An 11,435-nucleotide genomic window follows, 5' to 3' on the forward strand; every position below is an offset into this window, starting at 1 on the left:
CTCGCAGACACGCAAACTGTCTGCAGGTTTCAAGTGCCTGGCCTCCCAGCCTGTTCCTACATTGCAGAGGCTGATTCTGACCCCACACAGTAAAAAAAGCCAATTTTCCAGCTCAGACTCTCTCCAGAACGGCTCCAGCTGCAATGTTGCATCCCCAATTTTATTTCTGCTTCTGGACCCTCCCCTGCCTCAGAAATCATCACCAGCTCGACAGCTCCCACCCGTAGCACGCAAGGTGTCGAGCTGGATAACTATTTCCCAATCTGGACCCGTCTCTTTTCTTTTCTCACCTGCTTTTCACCCGCTTCGGGATCTGGGGGGAGAGGGGGGCAGCCCCCTGACAATGGACACCAAGGGGCAGGGAATCATTAGAAAGAAGAGTGGGGGGGGAAAAGCAATATCCTTGGCTGATTGATGCTGGTGGTCTCAGCACATCTATTTTCTGTAACTGAGGGGTTCCTACTGATATTATCATTGGGACTAAGGGAGATGGGGCCAACTTTGTCCCTTTGATAGAGGCCGACCGGTGACCTGAGCCCTAGCACTGCGGGATGCACAGAGCTGTCGCCGTCCCTGCATGCATAAACGCTGCAGATCCATTTCTTCGCTGGCCGGATGCTGCCGACACGCGTGTTCGGCCCCCGCTGCCAATCATGTGCCATTGGGAATGCTTCTGTTCGGGTTTTTGTGGGTTTTGGTTTTTTAAATGTTTTGCAAATAGCTGTTCTAAAAGTTTCTTCAGTTTGAGAGTAGGTAAATAAGTTCTCTCCCTGTGCGGTGGCTGCAGGACACTGCCCTCCAATTAACTGACGGCTCAATAACCCAACAGAGTTCCCTCCAGTAGTAAAGGACACTTGGTATTAAGCTATGCTTGCAGTTTTGAAGAGGTCTTCTAAAATAATAATAATAAAAAAGAATATTACCCAAGCCTGTACAAACACTGGGAAGAGGATCAGGCAAGGCTGGAGCTAGGGAGACTGCACAGACCCGGCAGTCTGCTTGACTAAGACAGGCAAAAATTGTGCTGATGATCTGTTCACGGGCAGCTTTGCTATTGCCATATAAACAATGAATGTTAGGTAACATGTTTTCTGCCACAAAACTATAATTAATTTAAAAAAAAAAAAAAGTCCCTGCAGTTGCATTGCAAACCGATACCTGTGAGATTACGCAGCTGCTTTCCACTATTGCTCCTTGACGCTGGCCTTACATTAAAGCAAATCAAAACATCCTCTCTGACAGCCATGTACTTAATCTTCTCCTTCTGAAAGCTGCAATGACAGTCACTCGTTTACTCTAAATACAAGATTGCCGTGGCTATAATTTTGTTGTCATGTGTTGCTTTTTTGGGAAGGATGGCAATTATACCGCTACCTTGGCGATAGGCAGTGCCAGAATCCTCCTGCAAGATCCCCTGGTGACCTGGTACTCAGAACCCTCCTTCCTGTAAAACTCAGCCCCAATCCACGTGGGTGGCATGAACCCCACCTCTCAGCCTGCTTTGGCATTTTGTACTTTGAAGACCCCCTTATTTCTCCCTTAGCGTTGGTTTCTCTAGAAATCCCATCCCATCAGGACCGGTAATACCAATCTTTTTCCATTTCAAATCTCTCCAGTAAAGCTTCCTTCCCCTTTTCCTCCCCAAGCACTCAGCTAATTGAATCCAGTTCTCAACGCCACTCTGTTATAATCTCATTCTCTCCATTATAAAAAGTGCATCTTCAAGGACTCAGCTCAGGTTGTGCTAAAGGTAAATATTAAATATAGCAGCATTAGAGCAAAAAGCAGCGAAGGGAAGCCAAGGCACCATTAGGCAGCTCCTTCCACCCGGCTTCCCCAGGAGCTCGCTGCCTCTCGCAAACAGAGAGCGTCCAGGGTCCAACATAATTTCTTTAGCAAACAGTCCTCTTCCTCATCATTCTCCTCTCTTATCCATGAATTTCCTTGTTCAAGGTTTGGCTGCACTTCCCTACTGACAACATGGTTTAGATTTCATCCTAAGGAAAGCACCTCTTCTCTCGGGTTCGATTTTGATGGAATAAGAATGCGCCGACAGCCCTAAAACGGTGTGGGTTAGCAAAGTTTGCCAATTCAACCCATTTTTAAAGCTGTTGTCTCTCTTACGCGAGCCTTTCGTTCAGCACACATTAGCAGAGGGCTAGCTTTTATGCTCTTTGTAAGCACCATCTTGGGTTTTGGCACATGGGTACCGCAAAAGGATGCTCGCTGCACCGTCCCATCCGTTTCAGGCAACCCCCCGCTAAATCCCAATTCAATCCCATCCAGCTCAGATCTCCCACATTCCTGCCAGGAATACCTCTCTCTGTTTGCACTGCAGCCTGGTTAAATTTAGCCCCCCTGCTGCGCTGAAGGTTATTTTCTCCTCTGCTCTGTCTTGCTGAATACAAAGTGTATGTCAATGAGAGCCAGAAAATGGCAGCTTGTTGCTATTTATAGGACACAGATTTGTCTGTCTGACCGTGTATGGGAGCTTGCAAACAAGAAGTCAGAGTACGTGAGGGAGAACACGGCAGTTAGGAGCCGGAGCGTTGTTTGGGGAAAAGACACCTCCTTGCTTGGTATTAATCATACTCAATATTCAATAGCCTGGGGACGGTGCTAGAAGCAGTAGTATAAAAGAGGTTGCCCCAGGAGAAAAGACTTCCCAGTGCCATCAGATCACCTCTTTACTAGCTACGACCCGGCTGCCATGCCTCAAAGAGCTGTTCCCACCGCTGCGTCCCCCCTCATGCCTTGGCCAAGTCTTGGTGGGCTTCCACAAGTCCCCTCGCAGCCCTGGAGACACCCCCCCCGAGCACCCAAAGGCAGTGGGACCTTGGTGGTGGAGGCAGCAGAGCCACTGCCCATCGCCTTCGCAGCTGGGAGATTTGGGGTTCTCCCAGCTCGAGGCTGCTGAGGAGCCCTTTGGGGCTCAGCAACCCTCCAGGCCAAGCGGTGCGGCTCAGCCTCTCTGGACACCAGGGACTGGATCCGCTTGGGCACGTTTCTTTCAGACCTTCTCGCTTCCAGGGCAGTTTCTAGACCCAGTTCGTGAAAGATCAAATCTGTTACCCAGCTTCTTTTGCCATTATTTGCAATGGCCCTCACTGGTCCATGCTAGGTTTTACTTTATGTTGTGACCCTTCGTTGTTTGTAGTTCCTGCTAAAATGTTGAGTTGACCTACCACCACCAAAGAGAGGAAAAAAAAAAAAAGCCACAGATCCCTGTGCTACAGTCTCTGCTCATTACACACAGACACACAAATGCAGCGCCAAAAATCATTTCTAAACAGGTGGATTGTGTCTTACTACTCATCTAGTTCCCTCTCTGGTTCTGCTCCGTCCCTTATAGCCTTCTTTTCCTTCTAATTTTCCTCCTAGCTTATACCAAGAATCACGTGGACATCGCAACGCAGGGTTGGTTCATCGGGCTGATGTGCGCCATAGCTCTCCTGGTCCTTATTCTGTTGATCGTCTGCTTCATTAAGAGGAGCAGAGGCGGGAAATATCCAGGTAAGAGCGTTGCACGGCAATCGGTTGTGCTCATGGTTTAAACATCTCCAGGCTTCTGGGGGCTAATCAAATTGTATGGCTCTCAGATAGACGCTTGTGATTACAAGGGCTTTTCTTTCTCTGTAGTGGGAACACTGTTATTAGTGGGAAGCATTTCACTTAATTAAAGGTCGGGTGAGGGCTCTCTGCTGTGCAGGCTTCGGGCTGCAGAGCTGGAGGCTCCCGCTAGGCACGACCCAACCTTTACTCTGCAAATTCACTTGTCCTCATCTAGAAAAAGATCTTTTCAGGCAAAAATCTCATTAAATTTTTGCAAAGCGCAAGATAAGGCTTAAGAAAATTCACCAATTAATACATCCTCTCTCGCTCGCTGGGGCACCCACGCCCCGGTGCCACCACAGCAGCACCCTTTGCCAGCCCTCCCGGGTGCGGGTTTTTTTACTGAGTCAACGCAAAGCCGCGCTTCACCCCGTGGGGATTGCACACAGATGGCTTTGACGCCAGCTGCTGTTACCCTCTTGTAAAGCTTTTATCTTCTGTACCGCTTTTTAACGTGAACGGTGGGGATGTGCTTGTTTACAGTACGAGACAATAAAGACGAGCATCTAAACCCCGATGACAAGAACGTAGAAGATGGGTCGTTCGACTACAGGTATGCTTCCATCGGCATGCGTTCCCACGCGACCACGGCTCCCCATCAGCCCCCCTCCCAGCCATCACAGACCTCACCGCGCTACCCCTCCACGTAACCGCAGCACCGCGGTGCCACACAGCCTCTTAAATTATTTCTCCCACCTTCCTCCTCCTCCTGCCTCCTTCCTCCTCTGCAAGTCCTTTACCAAAGGAAACATTTCCTGCCTAAAACCTGGGAAGAGCAACCAGGCTGCGAGGATGCTGCTGAGGTCTCCTCCTTTCCCTGTCCCAGTCTGGGAGGACCAGTCCAGGCAGAGAGCTGGGGCTCTGGCATCAGCTTCCCAGGACACAGCTCTCACCAGGTGCAGATCAACCTTAGTGACACTGAGAATGCATACAAAAAAAAAAAAAAAAAAAAAAAAACCTGAAGCAGCCCAAGGATATTTCAGGTACATCACCATGTAGCTCAGCCTCTGTCCTACATGTAAGAGCGTATCCAGGGGAGAAATGCCCAGAGTTATGTTTGGATCAGCCCTGAAAGCATGCAAGAGTCCTCATTTGGGGGTCTGCCTGTATCCCAGCCCGGGCTTTTCTGTAAGGTCCTCAGCAAACCCTACAGAAACAGCCCTGAAGGGCGCAGCACAGCCGAGCAGCGGTTCTGCTAAAACCGCTCTGCTTTCCCCCCACCTCCGCTCAGCTGCCGTCAGGCAAATTGGCATCCTTTGAAGAGCAGCAGCACCCATTTTTACTCCAGGAAAACTCCCAGGATATTTCAGGAAGGGGCAAGCGCTCTCCTAAGCCCGCTCAGGTGCAGCGCAGCATTCACAGCTCTGCCGCTGCTGCTGGTTGCCCCCGAGGAGCAGGAGCAGGTAACGATATCGGGTCTCATAGAATCCTATGATCTCACACTTGACAGCTGAAGGGATGTATTCCAGCGCACCCAGCTTGCCCGTTGAGCACCTACAGCGGGCTTTGCTTTTCTTTAAAAAAATTAAAATGCACCTTTCCATCTGAGCTGGATCCAAAACCCAATAAGGCGAGCAGGAATTTTTCTCCCAACTTCAAAACAGGGGTTAATTAAACCCCGTGTCATTACAGCTACTCCTAGCATTACAAATTGAGGTAGCAAAGATGGGAAGAACTTATTTATGATTCAGCAAGGGATGTAACAAGACACACGTGTTCCACCAAAGACTTTAGAGGAAGCAAAATGAATATATCTGCCTGCACACAATACATAAGTGGAAGTAGAACAACTGCAGCCCTCAACACAATCACGTTTATGTTGTTAGGAGCATGGTAACTCTATTTCAGCAGCAACTCTCTTTCTCCAAAGGATGTGGTAAGCCCAAAGCTCCCCACTCTTCTGATAGCACAACGCAGAATACGAATACACCCCAGCAGGAACCAGAATAAGTGGCAGGAAGAGGTTGCCATTCCTTATTGACCTAAACACCACCCGGGGCCAACACCTTCCTCACCTCCCTGTGAGATTTGGTTATTGCTTCTAGTGGTGGCAAGCCACACTGGGGGAATTACATTCAGTCCCCGTACAAATCGCAATCTGGGGACGTTCCCTTCAGATTCCCGGCCAGGACAGAGAGAACAGCAGAGAAGAAATTAGCTCAGCCTGGTCCTGTTTCAGGTTTTGCCTGGGATCAAATGCATCTCTTCCCAGGCACGGTTTTACAAGCGCAGGCAGTGCTCCTTGTACAGATAGGAGCCATAAACATAACTGCCTACCGCACAGGTACCGTCCGTACTTTGACCAAAGCAATAACCCCTTAATGCTCCGAGTCACGATAGGGATCCTCTTGGTTTGAGATTTGTGGGATGGCGTAAATACCACGTAGCAAGCCCAAAACATCTCATCACCCAGGAGGTACCCAGACACAACCCTACAGGCTCAGCCCCATCACCTGGATCTTGGACAAGGTTTCCACAGCCGACCTTCTGGCAGTACGCACCGATTTCAGAGATTGCTTCTCAAGGGTCCGTTGAGGTGGTTGCAGTCAAGACCTCCTCACCCCCATCGCTCCTAAGGCAATCGCATTGCCAGGGTCCACTTGCCCTGCCTAGAAGGAAACCCAAGCTCTTTGGCATGGCTGGCAGCATCGCGACAGTCAGCAATGCGGCATTTGGTGCCCAAGGACCATCCAAAGGGCACTGCCTTCCAGGCAGGGGGAAGGAATGGGATCAATCCTTCATCCTGCTACACAGCAGCTTCTGCTCGGCCGAAGCTGACGCTTTTATTGACAGCCCCATTCCCAAAAGTTTACAAGCTAAAGGCAGAGGTCAATAGAAGGGCAACAACCAAACTCCCAAGATGCTGCCGCATTTTCAATCACACCATCCCATGGACTAGATGGGGATAAAAACCTCAATCAGACAAGAACAACAACAACAACAAAAACCCCAGCAACCCATAAACTTTGCCCCTTCCTTCTCAGGAACAACAGGTTTCCTGGGAGAAGCAATAGGAGGCTTCCCTCAAGGAGGCAGAAAGGAAGGTGAACCTGAAGGATTGATATGAAATGCTGTTGGCTGATTAAGATTCAAAATGATTGCGATGTTAGGCTCAAGGAGGGTAGCAATTAGTATTTCAAGCAAGGACAGGAATTGAGCTGACGTGAGTTCTTCATTGGTTTCCCTCCCCACCTCCACATAGCATGTCTGATATGCTCTCATCATATCTCACGTCCTTAATGCCCTGTGCATGCAACTTTCAAATCTCTGCAGCCTATAATTAAGAGATACTGTCACATCTTTCTGTTCCACTAACAGAATAATGGTTTTCCTGAGCAGAGGCTAAGCTGAGAAGCTTATTTTCAAAGCAGGAGACCATTATCCTTGGACAATGTTCTGTGCCAGTGACTGTGCCTCATTATACCAAATGTTTAAGCTGCACGTGGGGGAGTCGGCTGGAAACCCCGGCCGCTGGGAAGGGAAAGTTGAGTGGTTTTAGCTTCTGGGTTCCAGTTCAGAGTCAGGATAGCGTCCTGTGGCACAGGTTACACACTGCAGGCAGCGCCAGCTTGCCCCAAATGGACCATCTCAGCAGACATCAGGACAGGAGACAGAGCCATCCTCTGAGCCTAGCGAGGGGAGGAGGGGTCTGGCGAAGCAGCCTGGGGAGGCGTAGGCTTGTCACCAGATACCATGACACCGGTGCATGACTATATCATGGCAAACCAGCAGAAGGCTGGGGGAGGAAAACCAAGCAACCCATTCACTTGGCCCTTGTCCTGCTGCACGTCCATCCCCAGCCGCTGGCTGAGGGACTTCGACCAGGAGCCCTTTCGGAACAGCCTGACGGCAAACAGCCTGCTTCCCACCAGCACCATCCACTGCTGCTCCCTACCAGCTTTCCCGGGGAAGCCAATGAGGCCCATCCAGCGCTGAACAATTATACTGGCTCCATTTGGTATAACGAGGCAATTAGCTCCATGAGGAATGCAGACATTTCTTTTTGGTTTTTAGCACTGCCCCTGTAAATGCAGACCTCATCATATCTCTCTCTGATCAGGCTCTTTCTGCTTCTCTCTGTTTTATTCCCATTCTTTCTTCTCCTTTTCACCTGGTCTATCCACATGGACCATGAAGGTCTCTTGAAAGGTAGGACCACGTGCTGCCAGAAGTCCGGCACATTTAGCTTTTTTTATTTTCCTTCCTTCTAGCTATTTATTACTCTATAGCTGAAACTATACCTTCCCCTCCCTGTTCCCATGTACCCACCTCCACCTAACACATTAAACAAGATCCCTCTAACTCCTGCTGGCATCGGGGGCACCCCCACCTCCAGCGAGTTGCATCTCGCTTGGGAAATGCTCTGTGGGCTGGGGGCACCCCTGAGCACCCACCAGGCCCCCCCAGCCCCACGCTCGAGCAGCTGATCCCTCCCGGCGTAGCGGGACCGGCCAAGGGTTGGACCTGGGGATGGTGCCCTCGGTGCATTCAGCGCCCTGATGCCAGACACCCAGGGGATGGTGGCAAGGGACACGAGCAAAAAAAAAACTTGCTAGGTCCTAAACAATCTGCCCCCTCTTTGTCTCAGTCCTGAAAAACCCGCCCTCTGGCTCAAGCCTCCCCCTTCTTCTCAATGATTTATGCACCTCAGGACATTTCCCAAATGGTTTTCATCTGGGTGCTCTGGTTCTCTAATGCACACATCAGCAAACCCCACAGAAATCCATTTTAACAGGGTTATATTGCATCAAGATGCTGATGAATATCTGCTTCACCCTCCTAATGCACTAACAGGAAAAACAGTACTGGAGAGAGGTAAAACCAGGGGGCAGGTTCGGGAAACACAGCGCCGGGGGTGTTTGGCACTGCAACCCCCCCATTAGGGAAAATCTGGCTCTAGATTCAGCTTTACCTGAAGCCCAAACCTTGGGGAAGGGTATTGCAAATAAAGGGACCTGGGTTTTGCCACTCTCTACTTGGCATTTATTGGGCTTTCTAACCGGCAGCCCTGCTTGCAGACCGAATTCTCTTCCTCCTCCTCCCCCCTGAAAGAAGCTGCTTTCAAAGCTAACAAGTTGGTTTTTATTGTGATGCCAAGTTAACACAAGGCCTCAAATATTGGTTTTGTATTATCGCTTAATTCACAAAGTGCTGATATAAGGAAACCCGTTAGAAAGCTGTGTGTGGTACTGTGGGATACCAAATTCCTCTCCCACGGTAGAGAGCTGATGCCATTAATTAAATGGCATTAGAGAGATTTAATGCCTTCCCCAGCTGAAGAGCATTTTGCTCCCTGGCCCAAGCAAAGTGTTTCTTGTACCTTGGCAGGAGGCAAACACCTTCGGGTGGGCACCGACTGCCAGGGGCTGCAAGCAAAGCCCAGGGCTTTTACTGATTTTAAGTAAAAATAAAGGAACAGAGTAGAGCAAGTCTGATGATTCCCAGGCTGAGCCAACAACAAAGAGATGGGAATGGAGGTGGGAGGACAAATATTTAAGGTACATACGTGGCACCTTTAGGAATATGACAGAATTTGCATGCTGGACAGAAGATCAAACATGAACTAAGGCCTAATTGATAGGAAAACTGATTTTTATATATAGCAATGCACTCTCATCCTCCACGCAACATTATCTGTATTTACGAGATACCAGCCCTTGCCCTCCAGAGAGAAAACAGCTTTTCCCTGTTTTTTTGTTAAAGAGTTTCTTTAAAGGATTGGGATTTTTTCCCTGATGTGTCAGACTATTTATTTTTCAGTGACCTGGCTTAATCTTTCTAGTGAAAAAGAGAAAAGGCTAAAGAATCGAGCAAACAAGCTTAGGTGCTCAGAAATAAGCTTGGAAAGGTAAATTCCCACGAGTTTTGGAAGCTGCACAGAACTTGGCATCCTACCCATGCCCCCTCGCAGTGCTTCGAGCGCTCCCCGTTGCATGTAGCCAGCTAAAGAGCCGAGCGGGGGGGTTTGCAAACAAACCTCACTAAACCAGGTGACACCAAGGTTGGCTAAAACGTTAAGAGAAAGAAAGAATCTAAGCAACAACAAGGAAAGGATATTTATAACGTACATCCAGTTGGACCGATCTAAGCATCGTGTGTAATATAGGTGAGAAAAAAAACCTGCTTTGTAAAAGAAAAGAAAAAAAAAAAAAGAGAAAAAGTGTGAAGGTTGGGCTTGTAGAAATACCAACCGCAGCACCCGTCGCAGAGGTGGCCGCCGGGCTCCTCCACGGGGGCTGCTGCCCCACCTTCACGTACACGTCAGGCGCATCGCGATGCGCTGTCTGCGCGCAGAGCACCCCGCATTCGTGGTCTCTGGGTCAGTCTCTTTGCACACTGGATTTATTTTTGAATATCCAGACCTTGGGTAAAGGTTGTAAAAGCCCCCATTCTCAACTCTTACTGTGTCTGTCTGTCTGTCTTCTGCTACCCAGCGATGAAGACAACAAACCCCTGCCAAACAGCCAGACCTCCTTGGACGGCACGATAAAGCAGCAGGAGAGCGACGATAGCTTGGTGGACTATGGAGAGGGGGGCGAAGGGCAGTTTAACGAGGATGGCTCCTTTATCGGCCAGTACACGGTGAAGAAGGACAAAGAGGAGACCGAAGGCAACGAGAGCTCGGAAGCCACCTCCCCAGTCAATGCTATCTATTCGTTGGCGTAGCGCAATGCACTGAAACCACAAACAGCCCGAGGTGTTTGTAGTGGATGGGGGTTAAACAACAGCCCCGCCGCCACTACCTCCGACAAAACCAACAAACAAGGAAAAAAAAAAAAAAAAAAAAAAGAAAAAAAAAAAAGAGAAAAAAAAAAAGAGAAAAATCCAAGCAAATAGGCAGACCAGGTGGCTGCCGATGCCATCTTATCCTTAGCAAACAAGCAAATGGCAAGGACTCCCAGGGCGCGGAGGGGTTGTAGCTGTAGCTGAAATCTGGGCTGAGCCAGAGGGGCTGGAGGAGGAGGAGCGGGATGCTCGAGCTGCACCCCAGTTTTGGGGCTGGCCCCAGCGCCCAGAGCCAGCCCGGCAGGGGCCACCGTGGGCTAAGCCGCCCAGGTTCCCCGAGGCCCTTTTGTTGTTTTGGGAGGGAGTTAAAAATTCTTCTTTTTAATCTTTACAGGAAGGTTCCAGATAAGAGGGGAAGGGGGGGGGGAAGAAAAAAAAGTGTTGGGAAGGGAAGAGGGGTGAGCGGGGCCTGGGCAGAGCAGCAAGAGCAACACAAATGCACGAAAGGAGGAAAGTGGTGGATCTTTGGGTAACGACACCACGGCACCGTATTACCGAGATGTCCATCCTCATGGCAGCATTGTGCCCATAGCCTCTCCCAAACCAGTCAGTGCCACAACCTCCTTCCCGAAAGATCAAGCAGCACCTATGCAGGGAAGGGCAGGTCCCCCGCGGCTCCCCTTGGCACCATAACGTGCATCAGTGCTGAGGGTCCGTGGTCTGTCCCACCTGCAAAGCCCACGGGGAGGTCACCCGCCACCCCCATGGGCTCCAGAGCATCCTCAGAGGACATGAGGTTTCAGAAGAGCTCGTGGCATTCGTGGAAGGACAGTCTGGTGCTGCTCACCCTCCGAACCCAGGATAACAGCGCTGCTTGCCCAGGCAATTGCAGGCAAACCATTTTGGTTTTGTCTTTGCTTTGTAAGAATTTGGGGGGAAACTGCCCCCAGCCCATGCCTGCTTTCTTTTAAAGGCAACTCCATAAGTCTTATGTAGCAAAGAGGGAGTGGAAGCAGGACCGGTATTAGCATAGGATGAGGGGACCAGAAATCACTTATTTTTTAAAAAAAAAAAAAAAAATCAAAGCCACCCGGTTA

At 49.7% G+C, this 11,435-nt stretch overlaps 1 protein-coding gene across 8 annotated transcripts in view; it reads left to right on the top strand.

Moving 5' to 3' along the window:
- The window catches only part of NFASC (neurofascin), a 61,445-nt gene extending 51,167 nt beyond the window's left edge, over positions 1-10,278 (top strand). For 5 of the 8 annotated variants that reach the window (XM_009647018.2, XM_009647234.1, XM_009647310.1 and 2 more), the window contains 3 exons: positions 3,382-3,513; positions 4,096-4,165; positions 10,047-10,278. In XM_009647018.2, coding sequence (XP_009645313.1) covers positions 3,382-3,513; positions 4,096-4,165; positions 10,047-10,278 — 434 coding nt within the window. Of the gene's footprint in view, positions 1-3,381; positions 3,514-4,095; positions 4,166-7,749; positions 7,762-10,046 lie in introns of all 8 variants that reach the window. The other 3 variants (XM_009646939.1, XM_009647091.1, XM_035900356.1) reach the window with 1 other exon arrangement.
- The last annotated feature ends 1,157 nt before the right edge of the window (positions 10,279-11,435 follow it).

Source organism: Egretta garzetta, unplaced genomic scaffold, assembly GCF_000687185.1.
Source record: "Egretta garzetta isolate BGI_Z169 unplaced genomic scaffold, ASM68718v1 scaffold640, whole genome shotgun sequence".
Classification (NCBI taxonomy): Eukaryota; Metazoa; Chordata; class Aves; order Pelecaniformes; family Ardeidae; genus Egretta; species Egretta garzetta.